The following is a 14,796-nucleotide window of genomic DNA, read 5'->3' on the forward strand; positions in this document are numbered from 1 at the left end:
TAAAGGTGTAGTAGTGCAGTACAGCTACAGCATGTAGCAATCACAGGAGTTATATGGGATTTATGTGCAAAAAAAAAAAGTAGATCTATTATTAAGCATTTTATAAGAGCTCTGTGACAAAACCTTGAAATAATCACGTTAGGAATCACAAAACCCAGGATCCTTAGGGAGACAAAGTCTTCAGATCTTCTCTTTTTTAAAATATTATTCCCGAAGCAGAAGCAGATTCTGATGATTGTAGGAAGTAATATAGGTACCCACAGTTACAAAGACAATTAAAAGACAAAATCTTGGAGAAACGTATTTTGTATGTACTAGTGGTAAAAGTTTGTAAGGTGAGGCTGCTTAAATGTAAGTGCTTAATCTTCCTTATATTATTCTGGCAGGAGTGCATGTAAATATTAAATTCATAATTTAGGTTTGTTTACCTGCAGTTTCATGTTTTTCAAGAAAACTTTAAGCTGCAGACTTCATTTTAAGTAATTACAAACATCTGATCTAGTGGAATAGTTTGACAGCTGGAAAGTGTAACACAGAAAATGTGTAGGAATTTGCATTTCCACAGCCTAACACCAGACTTCTGCTACTCTGCTGCCTTTGTACCAGCCTCTTTCCTCAGATCATGCATTTTAATGAAAAAGCATTGCAGTAATCAGTTTGAGAAGACTTAAAGGCAGAGATAGAACCAGGCCTTAAAAAAGAAAAAGCCTGGAAATATTCTCCAGTGGGAAGCAATTAGAATACACAAAAGTTAGGTGTTATTGAATGCTGCAGGAGGCAAACAGAGCAGTGCAGCCATGGAAACCATCAGCAGGTCCTCTCTGATGGAATGTGCAGAACCTCGGAGGGATACACAGAACTACCAAAACTGTGCCTCCTTCCTTTTCCTGCTTCCTGCTTACTTCCTCTTCTGTCTTGATATGAATCATCATCAGTGAACAAGTGAAGAGGAACTGTCAGTCAATATGCCTGTGGATTCCAGAGATAGGCTCCTGAAATGTTTGTCAATAAAGAAAATTTGTTTTCCTCCATAAAATATGTATGATTTCCTAGCTGCCTGGAGCCCCAAATCACAAGACTACATTTTCTTTTAAAAAATGGCCCACTTGAAATAATTTACCAGCCAGCAGGTGAGTGCCCAAAAATGTCACAGTTTTCAGTAGAGGATACAGAGCTTCTGAAAATAAGCAGAAAACTGTCAGACAGTATATGCAAATGAGCCAAATAGACAAAAAGAGGTATTTTCATAATTCATAAACAGGTGCTAGCAAATAAATATAACCTAAAAAAATCACCACTCCATTACTCTTGCCTTATTCTCGCTTAACTAGAGAACCATATGTGTTATAAATACCCTTAAAATAACACAAAATAATAAGTGGTATTCATTACTGACGTCATTCCACTGAAGCTAGCACAGACACAGTGGGAAACAGAATCTGGATAAGCAGCTCAACTACCCTTATTTAGATGAGTGCTACTTAAATAAAGTCCATTCAGCAATTTTTCCTGCAAACCTAATCCTTTTAATATGTCAAAATCAGTGGTAGATTAAGGAAGGAAAAAGGAAAAGGAAAAGGAAAGAGGAAAAGGAAAGAGGGAAGAGGGAAGAGGGAAGAGGGAAGAGGGAAGAGGGAAGAGGGAAAAGGGAAGAGGGAAGAGGGAAGAGGGAAGAGGGAAGAGGGAAGAGGGAAGAGGGAAGAGGGAAGAGGGAAAAGGGAAGAGGGAAGAGGGAAGAGGGAAGAGGGAAGAGGGAAGAGGGAAGAGGGAAGAGAAAAGAGGAGAGGAGAGGAGAGGAGAGGAGAGGAGAGGAGAGGAGAGGAGAGGAGAGGAGAGGAGAGGAGAGGAGAGGAGAGGAGAGGAGAGGAGAGGAGAGGAGAGGAGAGGAGAGGAGAGGAGAGGAGAGGAGAGGAGAGGAGAGGAGAGGAGAGGAGAGGAGAGGAGAGGAGAGGAGAGGAGAGGAGAGGAGAGGAGAGGAGAGGAGAGGAGAGGAGAGGAGAGGAGAGGAGAGGAGAGGAGAGGAGAGGAGAGGAGAGGAGAGGAGAGGAGAGGAGAGGAGAGGAGAGGAGAGGAGAGGAGAGGAGAGGAGAGGAGAGGAGAGGAGAGGAGAGGAGAGGAGAGGAGAGGAGAGGAGAGGAGAGGAGAGGAGAGGAGAGGAGAGGAGAGGAGAGGAGAGGAGAGGAGAGGAGAGGAGAGGAGAGGAGAGGAGAGGAGAGGAGAGGAGAGGAGAGAGAAAAGAAAAGAGAGAAAAGAAAAGAAAAGAAAAGAAAAGAAAAGAAAAGAAAAGAAAAGAAAAGAAAAGAAAAGAAAAGAAAAGAAAAGAAAAGAAAAGAAAAGAAAAGAAAAGAAAAGAAAAGAAAAGAAAAGAAAAGAAAAGAAAAGAAAAGAAAAGAAAAGAAAAAAAGAAGAAAAAAAAGAGTTAAACTTAAGACTACTTTAAAATACATAAAATACCATATAGAATGGTATTGCAGAACCATATCAAATACGTCAAAGAGAAATAGAAAACAAACACAGACAGCTTTAATTGTGCTTTTATAAATTCAACACATTCATATGATTAATATTTTGGAACTTTAAATAAAGAAGGAACTCGCTGTCTGAAATGTAATTGAATGTAATTGTTTCAGCATGCTTTTACATGGATACTTCTTCACATATCCTCTCCCTTCAGGTAGTAGCAGAAGGCAAGCAATATTGGTAAATCATTGTTTAAGCAGCCACAAAAGTTTTTTAACCATAGCAGCATTAAATTCATGTTGATCAAATTTAACAAAACCCCCTGACTTTTCCAATTACGTTTTTGTTTTTACCATCATTTACACACAAATCCAGTCACAGACATGTTGGTGAAAGGACCAAATGGGTAGGGGAGCCATACTTTTGATTTGTTTTGTGGGGGTTGTGGAGTTTTTCGTGACAAGTTAATTTTGGGGGATTGGTTTTTTTTTAGTTTGGGTTGGGTTTTTTTATTTTGATTGCATCAATTTTTCTTTAAAATTCTTTTCAGGAACTGCTTCACCCCTGCCAGCAGGGGTGCGCGGGGAAGCAGGCGTGTGCTGCTCTCCGCCCCGCCGCCGCTCCGCGCATCCCGCTGCGGCCGCCCCGCGCCGCGGAGCCCCGCGGGGCGGGACCGAGGGTCCGCGCTCCGGCCGCCGCGGGACGGCACTGCCACCTGCTGAGGGCACCGAGATACTGACGGGCCGGCCCGGCAGCCCCCCGGGCCCCCAGCCGCCCCCGAACAGTCCGGCCGATCGGGGCACCACCGCGGGCAGGCGCTGCGGAGGATGCGGAGGACGCGGAGGATGCGGAGGATGCGGAGGATGCGGAGGATGCGGAGGATGCTTTTGGCGCCGCACTCGGTTGCAAGTGTCCACCCAGCAGCATCGCAGCGCTAAGGACGGTGTCAAATACAGATAGATTTAGGGCCACTGGTTTTCTTGCCTTTCCCTCCCCACAGCTTCTCAGTTTACCAGCTCCAGCTTTCTAAAGCAGATGGTTGGGATGTCTTAAGTGAAATGAAATGTTTAGTGTCTTCATGCTGAGGAGCATCTTCACAATGTATGTTTTACTGCAATTTTTTTTCTCTTTTTTAAAAGCACATTGTTTGCTTTCAAAGATGTGCTTTGGGAAGAGAATGTGCCGCTTCAGTGGGCAGCAAATAATTATGCAAGAGAAGGTAAGGTTACACAGTGGAAATTATTACTACTAGCTAACGTGGTGCATGAACCCAAAACGCCTTTAATAAAGCTCCTCAACCAAAAGCAATGTGCAAAAAATATTGTCACATACCGTATTAATGAAAGAAAACCTGTTTGTTTTATAACAGGGAATAAGATCCTAATCAAAGTTACTTGGGGTCTAAAGCAACATTGGTCTTCCAAAATTGTCCTCAGCATTTCATATGCTACTCTCTTTTGAAAATAAAGTTGGTAATTCCTTGTCAGTTGAGCAGGAATAAATAATAAAATGTTTATTACTTTCCAAAGCCTGTTTGTTTCAGCAGGAAACTGCCTCCACTGTAACACTACTCAAGTGTACAGATTCACTCTGGAAATTGAGAGTATCCTTATCTGTATGGATTTAAATATGGAAAGACACAGTGAATGGAAAGAACAACTTCAATAAGATATTTTAGGTTACAACCAAATTGTGTGTTTATGGCCCCAGACAGCATGCTCTGCAAAATGTTCCAAAACACTCATTTCTAAGCTTTCAGCTATTTCTCCATTCTGCTCCAAATGCTCTATGAAACATTTTAAGAAGAAAAAGAAGAAAAAAACCCCAAGGTTTTCTATGAGTATCTAACATAGAGAAGATAGAATAATTATGATAACCATTTTATGACTGAGTTATAAAGGCAGCTTGTTGGTTTTATTTACCACCCATGTTTATCACTTAGGCCATCGTTTCTTTTTGAAACATGTAAGAGTTTTGCTTCCAGTAGATGATCTTTACACTATAAAAGCAATTTTAGAACCATAGTTTTATAGTGAACCTTTTAGAAGATAATGGCTTAAATTTCTAGTTTCCCTCTTTATGGTAGTGATAGGAAAGCTGCTTCTATAAACTGATCTAGATAATATGTCATATCTCTCTTCAGCAGCTACTGCACACACGATATAGGAAACTCTCCTGCTACTGGTTACTCATTAAAGTTAAGTGGTAGGGATCCACATGACAAGGTTAAGTTTCAACACTTTAAACCCTGCTGAAAGTTGCTAATAATAATGTTTAATTTTCATTCCAAGCATTTATGGTATCATCAACTTGAGCTGGTAGTCTTTTTCCTCTCATTAGTTGGAACCAATGAACCTCCCTGCAGAATAAAAATCTTTAGGCAGAATAACAAAATAGAGGCAGGATTTGACCCCTATTTAAATTAAACAACGTAAATGGGTTTAATGGGAATGTGTTATTAACCAGAGGTAAAATTTGATCAGGATTTTCAAAAAGGGCTAGAGATTTCAACACCCTAGCAGGGAAATGTTAACAAAAACATGATATTCAATTTGGGAGCACTCGATGCTTTCTTTAAATAGTCCACTAGTAGGGCAATTAAAATAACTAGTGCCTTATAAAAAATAAAATTAAATGCTTCCTTTTTATTTGTGGATAATAATGTTTCCAACAAATCATCACCCACAATCTCTTGATACTGAAAAGTCATGCTGCAAAAATTTCAGCCAAGTTCAAACCATCTCACAAGGAAAAGAAGGAGATGAGACAGGGAAGGAGGATGTTTGCTGTAGCAGGGAGGGCTGGAGAAAGGAAAGTGAAGTCTGCAGGGAGTTGGGACCCATGGTGGAGACAGGGCAGGCACCAGGCCTTGTGCTGTTCAGGATTATGCTCACATGGGACTGTGCTATGGTGCCTCTCCCTGCTCATTCTCCTGTCATTCTCTCTGCTCCTCTCTCCTTTTTAGAGAGGCAATTGGAGGAGCTATTACATGGAAGGCAGATACCACTGCTATCCTTTCAACCCTCTGCCCCCTGCACGTAAGGTTTGTGATTTTGCAGCTGGGGCAGGGTATCAGCAGTGATAGATGCTTACGTGTCCTTAGAGTATTGACCAGGTCAAACTTATCAATGGGTTTTTATTTCACAGGGTAGGTCATAAAGTATTCATTGCCCAAGGTCATCTAGACTCATGGAATATTTTAGATTGGAAAGAACTTCTAGAGGTCATCTATTTCAACCTGCCCAACTCAAATTTATGCCAGGTTCCTTGAAGCCTGTTAAGCTTTGAAAAACTCCAAGGACAGAGATTTCACAACCTATATGAGGACCTATGCCAGTGTCTGATCATCCTCATGGAAAAAGATTGTGGATTTTTCCTTATACCTATATTTGTACATCCTGTTTTTCATGCAAATACTTGCCTAGTAAGTCTGGTCTATAGCATTTAATCATCCTCTCCCTAGCCCTACAAGTATATTAAAACCCATTTTGACTTCTATGTTTCCTTGCCGACAATGATATATTCAGATACATAAAATAGATTTAGATATATCACAGCTTTAATTTTGTTCCACTTTGAAGCAAAATAATTACTTCCAATCTTTCTCTAGTGATACTGTTAGATCATCCCTTTGAGCATTGTGGGGAAAAACCCTTTTCAGAACTATCATCTCATTCCCCATGTTTATGATTCCTGCTTATCTGTTGTAAATTCTCTCACTGTTGTTCCTGTCTTACAGCCTCACTACATCACCTAGATTCCTCTTAACATTTCCTTTCTTGTTTTTCACCTTTCTACTGATGAAGACTTCTGAAGTGCATGCTTGAGGATGAGATTTAAGAACATGTGTAAGTGCCTAACTATGCCTGTAGAAGCAAAAGAAGGTATTCTTTTCTGAAGTGCTATGGTTCCAACAGCTCTGAGTGTCTTTACTCATCCAGCAGGAGCTCTTGAGGGCCCTATTGACCTTAGACACTCTTGCCTCCATTTCTTTCTAGTTTACCTCATGACAGGAATGAATCTCACTGGATTCAACAGGAACACAGTGATAGAAAGGAGGAGTCTTACTGAAGGTTTCCAACCTGTCCTCTGATACGCTGATGGAAGCACACACTGCCAGTGTTCTCATCTATTGCTGCTTTCTGTGGTGCTTTTAGCTTATGAGTAAGTTCTTGTTATGTCACCTGAGTCACTCAGAGGGCGTATCTTATTCAAATTCTTTGAGGATCATAGATGCTGTCAAATTATTTGAACTAGCACATCAATAAGGCCAAATATCTCTTCAATTTTGTGAAAAGGGGCAGTAATTTTTTTTTATTTTAAAATGCACCTTCAAAATATATTAGGTTAGTGATTAAATGTCTAATTTAGAAAGAATGTTACTTCAGTTACAATGAATTACAATAAAATATGTTTGAGTCCTACATTTATGCTATAAATAAAATTTCAGATGCAAGAGCATTTGTATGCAAATGAACAACTGATGATCTTTAGACAATATAAAATCCCTATTAGAACTTCAGAAAGACTGATGTTTACTGATGACAGTAAACTCTGTGCTTAAGCCCCTAAAATTTTAAGTTCTATTTCAAGAGCAGAAACCAGACTCCTATGATAGGACTAGGCTATCTCAATAATACATGAAGTGTATCAGCATCTTCAGAGGAGGGTCAGAGAAGCCAGGGCACCAAACATGGAACCTTTTAAACTCTCCAGAAGCACACAGCATCTCCTCTTATGTCCCATACATGAAATTAGTGATGCTGCCAACCTGTCCCAGTGGTTCGTGCTCAGGGTACTCCCTCCAGCTCAACATGACTCTGCTGCCCTGGAGCAACATCTGGAGATGTTCAGCTGTTCTGAAGTATAAGAACTCTATAGGCAAGAGCACCTGAAGCAGTTGGCTCTCTCCATGCTCCTCTGCACAGATTTTTATTAAAATTATTTGGACCATGGAGCATAAAGGTGAGCACATCTCCACTATCTACTAGTTAGCATATAGAAACAAACAACATAAATGCAAATTAGGTTCCAGTTGCATCAAGTGAAGACTGAGGCACTTCTACGCATTTTCAAAAGAGAAAAAATTAGGTGATTCTAAAATATTAATGTCCAAAAATGTCAGTGCTTCAAAGATTAGGCCACAGACAGATAGGAACTTTCAAAATCAGAACTGCCATAGTACAAGTGGAAGAGATGTGCAGAGATGAAGAGAGAGGAGATGTCCAGAAGCCCAAGTTTGGTAAATAATAAGGGTCACTGTACCTTAAAGGAAAAGCTCATAATGAGATACACCTCATATATTTTGATATTTTATCTGCCACCAGCTTTTTTCAGGTACATCTCTGAATGCCTGAGATATCACTGTGTTTTAAAGGAAGTTTGCCAACTCTAGGGATCAAACTAAGCTTTCACAAAATATTTTCTCCATACCAAAAGAAACCAGAAATAAGTCCAAACAACATCAAGATCTTTACTTTCCTGCACTAGAAAACTAGGAAAAAAAAAAATCCTCTTTATGAATTTCTAAGTATCTGTATTCTGACCTTGCAGGATTTTTTCAAGTCTGCTGTGGATTGTTATCATGCCTGCTGGAAAGAACTGCTGACATGCAAGCTAACCAAATTATACTCTTCTGCTTGAAAACAAGCAGTTTTGAAGACAATATCCCAAGGATCTATTTTCATATGTAGAAACTGTGTTAACTTATAAAATCTGCAATAAACATTGACATTTTTGATTGGCATTTTTTTTCAGACTTTCTAGATATTTCAGGGAGTTTTATTTTGAAAATCCATGTATTCAGAGAAAAGAAACAATTATATCTAAAAAAAAAAAAAAAAACAAACATTTATATTCTGTTTGCATTATATTGCCAGTTTGGGTCTGTAAACCCTTCTTCAATTCTCAGTATACACTCTGGTTCTTTTTTCTTTTCTTTTCTTTTCTTTTCTTTTCTTTTCTTTTCTTTTCTTTTCTTTTCTTTTCTTTTCTTTTCTTTTCTTTTCTTTTCTTCTCTTCTCTTCTCTTCTCTTCTCTTCTCTTCTCTTCTCTTCTCTTCTCTTCTCTTCTCTTTTCTCTTCTCTTCTCTTCTTTTCTCTTCTTTTCTCTTCCTTTCTTTTATTTTCTTTTTTTCTTTTCATTTTCCTTCCCTTCCCTTCCCTTCCCTTCCCTTCCCTTCCCTTCCCTTCCCTTCCCTTCCCCTTCCCCTTCCCCTTCCCCTTCCCCTTCCCCTTCCCCTTCCCCTTCCCCTTCCCCTTCCCTTTCCCTTTCCCTTTCCCTTTCCCTTTCCCTTTCCCTTTCCCTTTCCCTTTCCCTTTCCCTTTCCCTTTCCCTTTCCTTGTTTTGCTAGATTGAAGAGTGATAGTGGTGTGTGGCAGGATTTGCAACTTTCAAGACTTATGGCTTTGTTTTGTCACCAGATGGCTTGTTTGGGAGTCCAGATAGGTGCATCAAGGAAGGAAGGAAGGAAGGAAGGAAGGAAGGAAGGAAGGAAGGAAGGAAGGACCACAAAATAGTAAACAAACAAATAAATAAACAAAACCATCAAAAGAAGGTGAAAGAGGAATTAAAGGAGATTAATAATAGAGCCATTTAGGAGAGCATGTCTTGGGGTCAGATAATGACTTAACATGAAGGTTTGCCTTATTAATGGACAATGGTGTTTAGCTATTTATTTAAGTAGTAATCAGTTGAATAAATTAATTCCCTTATCAGGGATTAATATCTGATGAGTAACAGGAAATACTAGAAGTCAAGGAGTAAATTGAACATTTTTCCAGACAGACCAGTCAGCACAGAAGGCCTGGAATTTCTGCCATTGATCATGACCAGGCAAGGAGAATAAGCCAAATTGTTCCTCTAGCTGGGAAGAAGAAAACAGCTGCTGTCAGAGGAAGGGTCCATTACTAACAGTTTGGGAACTGGCCTTGGTTTTTATAGGTGTAGTTACCAGGCAGAAGTGTTTCTAGCATACCTGCAGCCAAGTAGGCACGGGTACTGTCAGTGAGCTACCCATATCTTGTTTTCTGATTAATTTAGCCTGTGCTGGTAGTAACACAGAGAAGCACTGCTTGGAATGAAAGTCTGCTCACAGGACAGGTCTTTGTGGAGGCAAGTGGTCCTCAAAGTTAGCACCTCATAGCAGTTTAACATCAAAATCAACACATAATTGGAACACCAGACTAAATTTATTTTGAAGGTGCTCCCTTGGGTTCAGGCTTAAGGGGCCTCAGGAAGAAGGGAAAGATGGGCCATCCTTTCTGCTGAGTTCAGTGTATGAATGCCTCATGCTTTTGACAGTCTTGCTTCTTTAATTTATGTGAAAAAGCTTGCAGTAGCATATTCCAATATCTTGGAATATTAGTGCAATATATTCTAACACTTTTAATATTAATAGCAGAGCCCCACTACAGCTGCGAGCATCTTACATGTGCTGGCTGGCCAGTGTATAATGTGCATTCTAACATGCTTTTCACCTCATCTGACATGTTGCTCATGGTTTATTAAACAATAGTGATGCTTGATTTGGGTTTTCCTGAAGGTGCATACCATGTGTTATAGGCTAAACAACAGGTCAACATAATAAATTACTTATTCCAAACACCTATGTGCTTCAAAAACTTATTCCTGACTCCTGTATGCTTGTCGCCAAGATTAGCTATGAGAATCCCCTCCTCCATACAATTAGGCAGAGAGCTAAAAATCTTACAAAGAGATGCAAAACTAGAGCATACATGATACCTTCCACTATTATATAACGTGAAAAAGGTTATTAACAAGGAACTCAAATGAACTCAAAACATGATACCACAGTAAACTGACCTTTGCAAGGTGTTGCTACGGAGGCCTTCCAGCTTGCACTCTGGCTGCTTTTCTGCTTCAAACAAGCATAGTGTTTACGTGATTTCTACTCTTCCCTCTTTTGCTGCTTTGGAGCATCTTACACTGTTTCATAAATTTATGTTAATAATCCCTCTCTCTGTGAAAAAATTGCTACCACCCCCTGTGACAGATATGTAATTCAGGCACAGACAAATTCTTCAAATTCATATAAATATTAAAAGCTGCATATAGGTGTTCAGCTGGTTTTCATCAGCTCAGTAAGCATCTGTCAGTGACTTGAGGCAACTGCATGCTCAGGTACTTTAGATTTGGTGTGGATAGGCTCCACATCCTATCTGTCCTGGCAATATGGAGCAGAGCAGTGAACTGGGCCTCCTGAACTCTGGTCAGTGTCCTCCAGCGTGGCTAGTCTTCCTTTCTCTCTTTGTTTTTACCCTGTAACAAAGTTCTTCTATTAGTATCTATCTGATGTCATAATTACATCAAGTGTATTTCAGTAGTCCTGTTACTTATTTGCAAACTTAGTCATTGTGAAGGCTTGCTTAAAATTCTACTGTAGCTAGCCCCAAAACTGCCCTAGTAAATGCCTTTGAAAAGAAGTGTTCATGCTCCAGCAAAAAAAAAAAAAACAAAACAACAAAACAACTTATAAATAAGGGAATAAGAGACTAGCACTGCTGTTTAAATTGCTTCCGCTCTTTAATTAAAATAAAACCAGAAACACTGATGTAAGACAATATATCAAAAGTAACTCATTGGGAAGAAAACCCTGAAAATAGCAAACATATGTGACATTTGGTTCCTGATCAAAAAAAGATTATATGTATCAGCTGATCCTTCCAAAAGTCAGGATATGTAGCATTTAATGTACACATTTAAAAAATGCAATGCAATCTTGAATCTCTGTTTTACTTTTAATTTTGGCAGAATTTGCCATAAAGCACGGTAATAGTGACTCTAAATCTGCACTCTAGCATGTTATTTTCCTTGTCCCTCTGCAGGTGTGATATACTGTACCTGCAGCCTTGCGAAGTCAAGATTCCTTGGGATGTTCTTGCCTTGGAGATTTCGTCAAGTAGATCTTCTTACTGACATCTGAACCCAGGATGACCTTGGACCATGCGGACATGCTAGAATTTCACACGACTCATCTCTGTAGGTATTATATAGTCTGAAGCCAAAATATCAGGGGAATTTGTTGTCCTATAAATGCAGACCTGTATTTTGCAATGAATACTTAGATGAAGACTAGCTTTGTTCCATAGCACAGCCTCTCTGCCTGCAAGAGGGCTGGCAGCTGCCTGGGTGCTAACGATCTCCGTATTCAACCCTGGTTATCTTGCCCTGGTTATCTGACATATGAACAAGTATGGATTAGATTAATTACCATAAATGTCTTCTCATAATACATACTTTTAAAAGGATTTATTTAATAACAGATAACAGATGGGAAAATACACTTGTTCCCACACAGTAAAAAATAAAATAATTAATCACTAAGTGCATTACTTTTGTTAGCTTCTACTTCTTCTGGAATCTATGGCTACATTTCAATATTGGCTCAACTTGTGCTCACGAACTGTTTTCCTTATGATTATTTAAATTAATTGATGATTTCAAGCACCACTAGAGGGCACAGAATTATAACAATATTTTTTAATGGATTGCAAAAAGCACATCAGGAACTGGAGTTCAGTAATGCTCATAGTTTATTGGTCTGATCCTCAGTTTAAAGCCTCAGTCCCATTAACAGAGATGCATATGTGCTGCTGTGAGCTGTGCCATTGCCCACCCCAGCAATTAAACAAAGCTCAAGGGTCAGTGGCCCTGGGACAGAGGCCTGGCTCAGTGGGTTGGACCATGTGCTCTCAGCTGAAGTTTGGCATTCCAGAATTTGAGCATCAGCCTTCAAATCAAGTGACTAAGGCCAGTAGAGTTTAAATCTAGGCATGGTTCTGGAGGACTGGCTGATGGAAAAGGCATGCTGTACACCTTCAGCTGTAAATAAGTAAATAAGGATGAGAAAAATGAAGAGTATAAACACTTGCGTATATCAAACCAGGGAAATGCAAACAAGTAGTAAATGAAGGATTAACTAACCCGATTTACAATTCAAAGAAAGAAGAGTAGATATGTGCCACTGGAAAGCTTAAATATTAATGGGATTTCTGTGGATAGTTGTATCAACTACTTAACATCTGTTTTGACATGTGTGCTGTTTCTGCCATCCCTTATCACGAGTCTGAGTGGCCACTGTGGTTCACATGTTAGAAAGTTCCTGTCTGAACTGTCCTGCAGTGGAGGAGAAAGTGTAGTGAAGTCAGGAAGAAGTTTAAACTTGTCATTTAAAGACATCTTATTGAATGGCACTGGACACATTATAGCAAGGAATTAGTACTGGTGATGTGTCCATGTTGCACTAGTAGGGGCACAAGTTAATGTTCACTGCTAGAACATGAAATAAGTCTTACAGTTTCTTCTTTTCTGGGAGTTGAAGATCGTGTGTTAACCAAAGCTTGAAAGCCGGGCCTCTAACTAGCCAGCACAAAGGGAAAAAAAACCCGAAAATTAATTTCTGAATGTTTCTATTGAATTTTGCTTAACATTAGCATACACCTTACTGTTTTTCATTAACACTTCAGAATTAATGCCGCATTTTCACATCGTGACGCTCAGGCTGCAAAACCAGTGCCACGCAGCTATTTCTTGTGAAGTGGGTGCTGAAGTGCCGGGGTGTCTCGTCCTTGTCCCCGGGGCAGCGCGGGGCACCCAGGCATGCCGAGCTGCGGCCCCAGGAGCGGCACGGGCGGCGACTGCCCGCAGCAGGCGGCCGCGGGGTGCGGGGGGAGTGCAGGGGGATGGCGGAGGTCGCCCGCCAAGCACGGGCGATAACCCACGGGCAAAGCGGGTGCGGTGCGGTGGCCGGGCGGGCAGCGCGGTGCGGCCGCGCCTGCGGGTGCCGGGGTGGGTGGTGTTTTTTTCCGCAAGCTCACCTTGATGCGGCGGGGCGTAAAAGGGCCGCGCTCGGCAGGGGGAGCAACGCTGTCTCGGCGCAGCGCGGGCACCGAGCGGCGGCACCGCTGCGCTCCGGCCGCACCGCGCCGGGGCCGGAGCTGACGGGGGCCGTGGGGGAACCCGCAGGAAAGGCAGGCCCGCCGCTGCCCCTGGGATCTGCTGTCTCGCCGCCTCGCGAGTCCGGGACACGGCGGAAGCGCCGGAGCGGCGTGCCGGGCCGCGCCGCCCCCTCGGGGGGACACCCGGCGGCTCGTCTGCGCTGCCCCGCCCGGGCCGGCCGCGCTCCCTGCCCGCAGCGGGGTCCCGCCGCCGGCCGGTCCTCCCCCGCGCCTCCGCCGGGACTTACGGCAGTTTTGTTACTTTCTCGGACTTACATGGACATTTCCCGGGAGCGCGCGTAGAACGCGGGCTCCGCTCGCCGCCCTCCTCACCGCGGGCACCGCCGCTGTCTCTGCCGCTCTCGCCCCGGGACGCGAAGGCGCCCAGCGGCGCGGCCCCCGCCTGCCCCGCCTGCCTCGCCGACTTTCTCCGCCGCTCGGAGCGAGAGCAACAGCTTGCCCGGCCAAACGACGCGGGAGGCAGCGCGGGAGCGGGCGGCGGCGGGCACCGCCAAGCCGCGGCCTCTCTGCCGGAGCCGCGAGGAGCTGCCGTCCCTCCCTCCTGCCCGTCCCGGGCCGCGGAGCCACGCCGGGCGGCGCTGCGGGGACCGGCGGCGGGGCCCCGCCGCCCGGGAGGAGAGCGCGCCCGGGGGGGCGCCCGCTCCCTCGCCGGGGCCCCCGCGAAGCTGCCGCAGGCCGGCCCGCCGTGCCGGGCGCCCAAAGTGGCCCGCGCCCCCGCGCCCCGCGGGCGCCGCCCGGAGACCCTCGGCCCCCGCTGCCTCTTGCGGGCTGCTGCCGCGGGGTGCCTGGCCGCCGCCGCCCGCACCCTGCTCCGCCGCGGCCCCGGCGCCCGCTCCGGCGCCCGGGGTGATGCCATGCCCCGCAACCACGGCGGCGGGGAGGAGGGCGGCTCCGCGGGGCTCTGGGTGAAGAGCGGCGCGGCAGCTGGCATGAAGGATGTGGAGTCGGGCCGGGGCAGGGCGCTGACGAGCTCAGCGGCCCGCGGCGACGGCCTGCTGCTTCTGGGCACCGGCGGCGCGGCCGCCCCCGCCGGGCTGCGGGAGGGCCGCCGCGGGAAGCACGGAGCCCGCATGAGCCTGCTGGGGAAGCCGCTGTCTTACAGCAGCGGACCGAGCTGCCGCAGGAACGCCAAGTACCGCCGCCTGCAGAACTACCTGTACAACGTGCTGGAGCGGCCCCGCGGATGGGCCTTCGTCTATCACGCCTTCGTGTGAGTACCGACCCGCTCCCCTCTCCTCCCGTCCCGTCCTGTCCGACCCCTCCCGTGTTCCACAGGCTGCTGCCCACACCTGTCCTGAGCAGCGCCCCGCCGCACGGCGCGGCGTGTACCTCCCTGCCCTGCTCCCTGGTCCTCGGG

General features: G+C 44.2%; 1 protein-coding gene and 1 long non-coding RNA gene across 6 annotated transcripts in view; one reads left to right on the plus strand and one right to left on the minus strand.

The window, feature by feature from the left end:
- Positions 1-8,721: 8,721 nt before the first annotated feature.
- Positions 8,722-14,095, minus strand: LOC146767826 (uncharacterized). The gene is made up of 2 exons (XR_014953638.1): positions 11,323-14,095; positions 8,722-10,740 (listed from the first exon to the last, which is right to left on the minus strand). It is a non-coding gene; the product is annotated as an uncharacterized LOC146767826 (long non-coding RNA).
- A 183-nt stretch (positions 14,096-14,278) lies between these two features.
- KCNQ5 (potassium voltage-gated channel subfamily Q member 5) overlaps positions 14,279-14,796 on the plus strand; it is a 277,080-nt gene continuing 276,562 nt past the window's right edge. For all 5 annotated transcript variants that reach the window (XM_085574760.1, XM_085574761.1, XM_085574762.1 and 2 more), the window contains exon 1: positions 14,279-14,649. In XM_085574760.1, coding sequence (XP_085430886.1) covers positions 14,294-14,649 — 356 coding nt within the window. In that variant the 5' untranslated portion in view covers positions 14,279-14,293. The remainder of the gene's footprint in view (positions 14,650-14,796) is intronic.

This window comes from Lonchura striata, chromosome 3 (genome assembly GCF_050655825.1).
Source record: "Lonchura striata isolate lonStrDom1 chromosome 3, ASM5065582v1, whole genome shotgun sequence".
Lineage (NCBI taxonomy): Eukaryota > Metazoa > Chordata > Aves > Passeriformes > Estrildidae > Lonchura > Lonchura striata.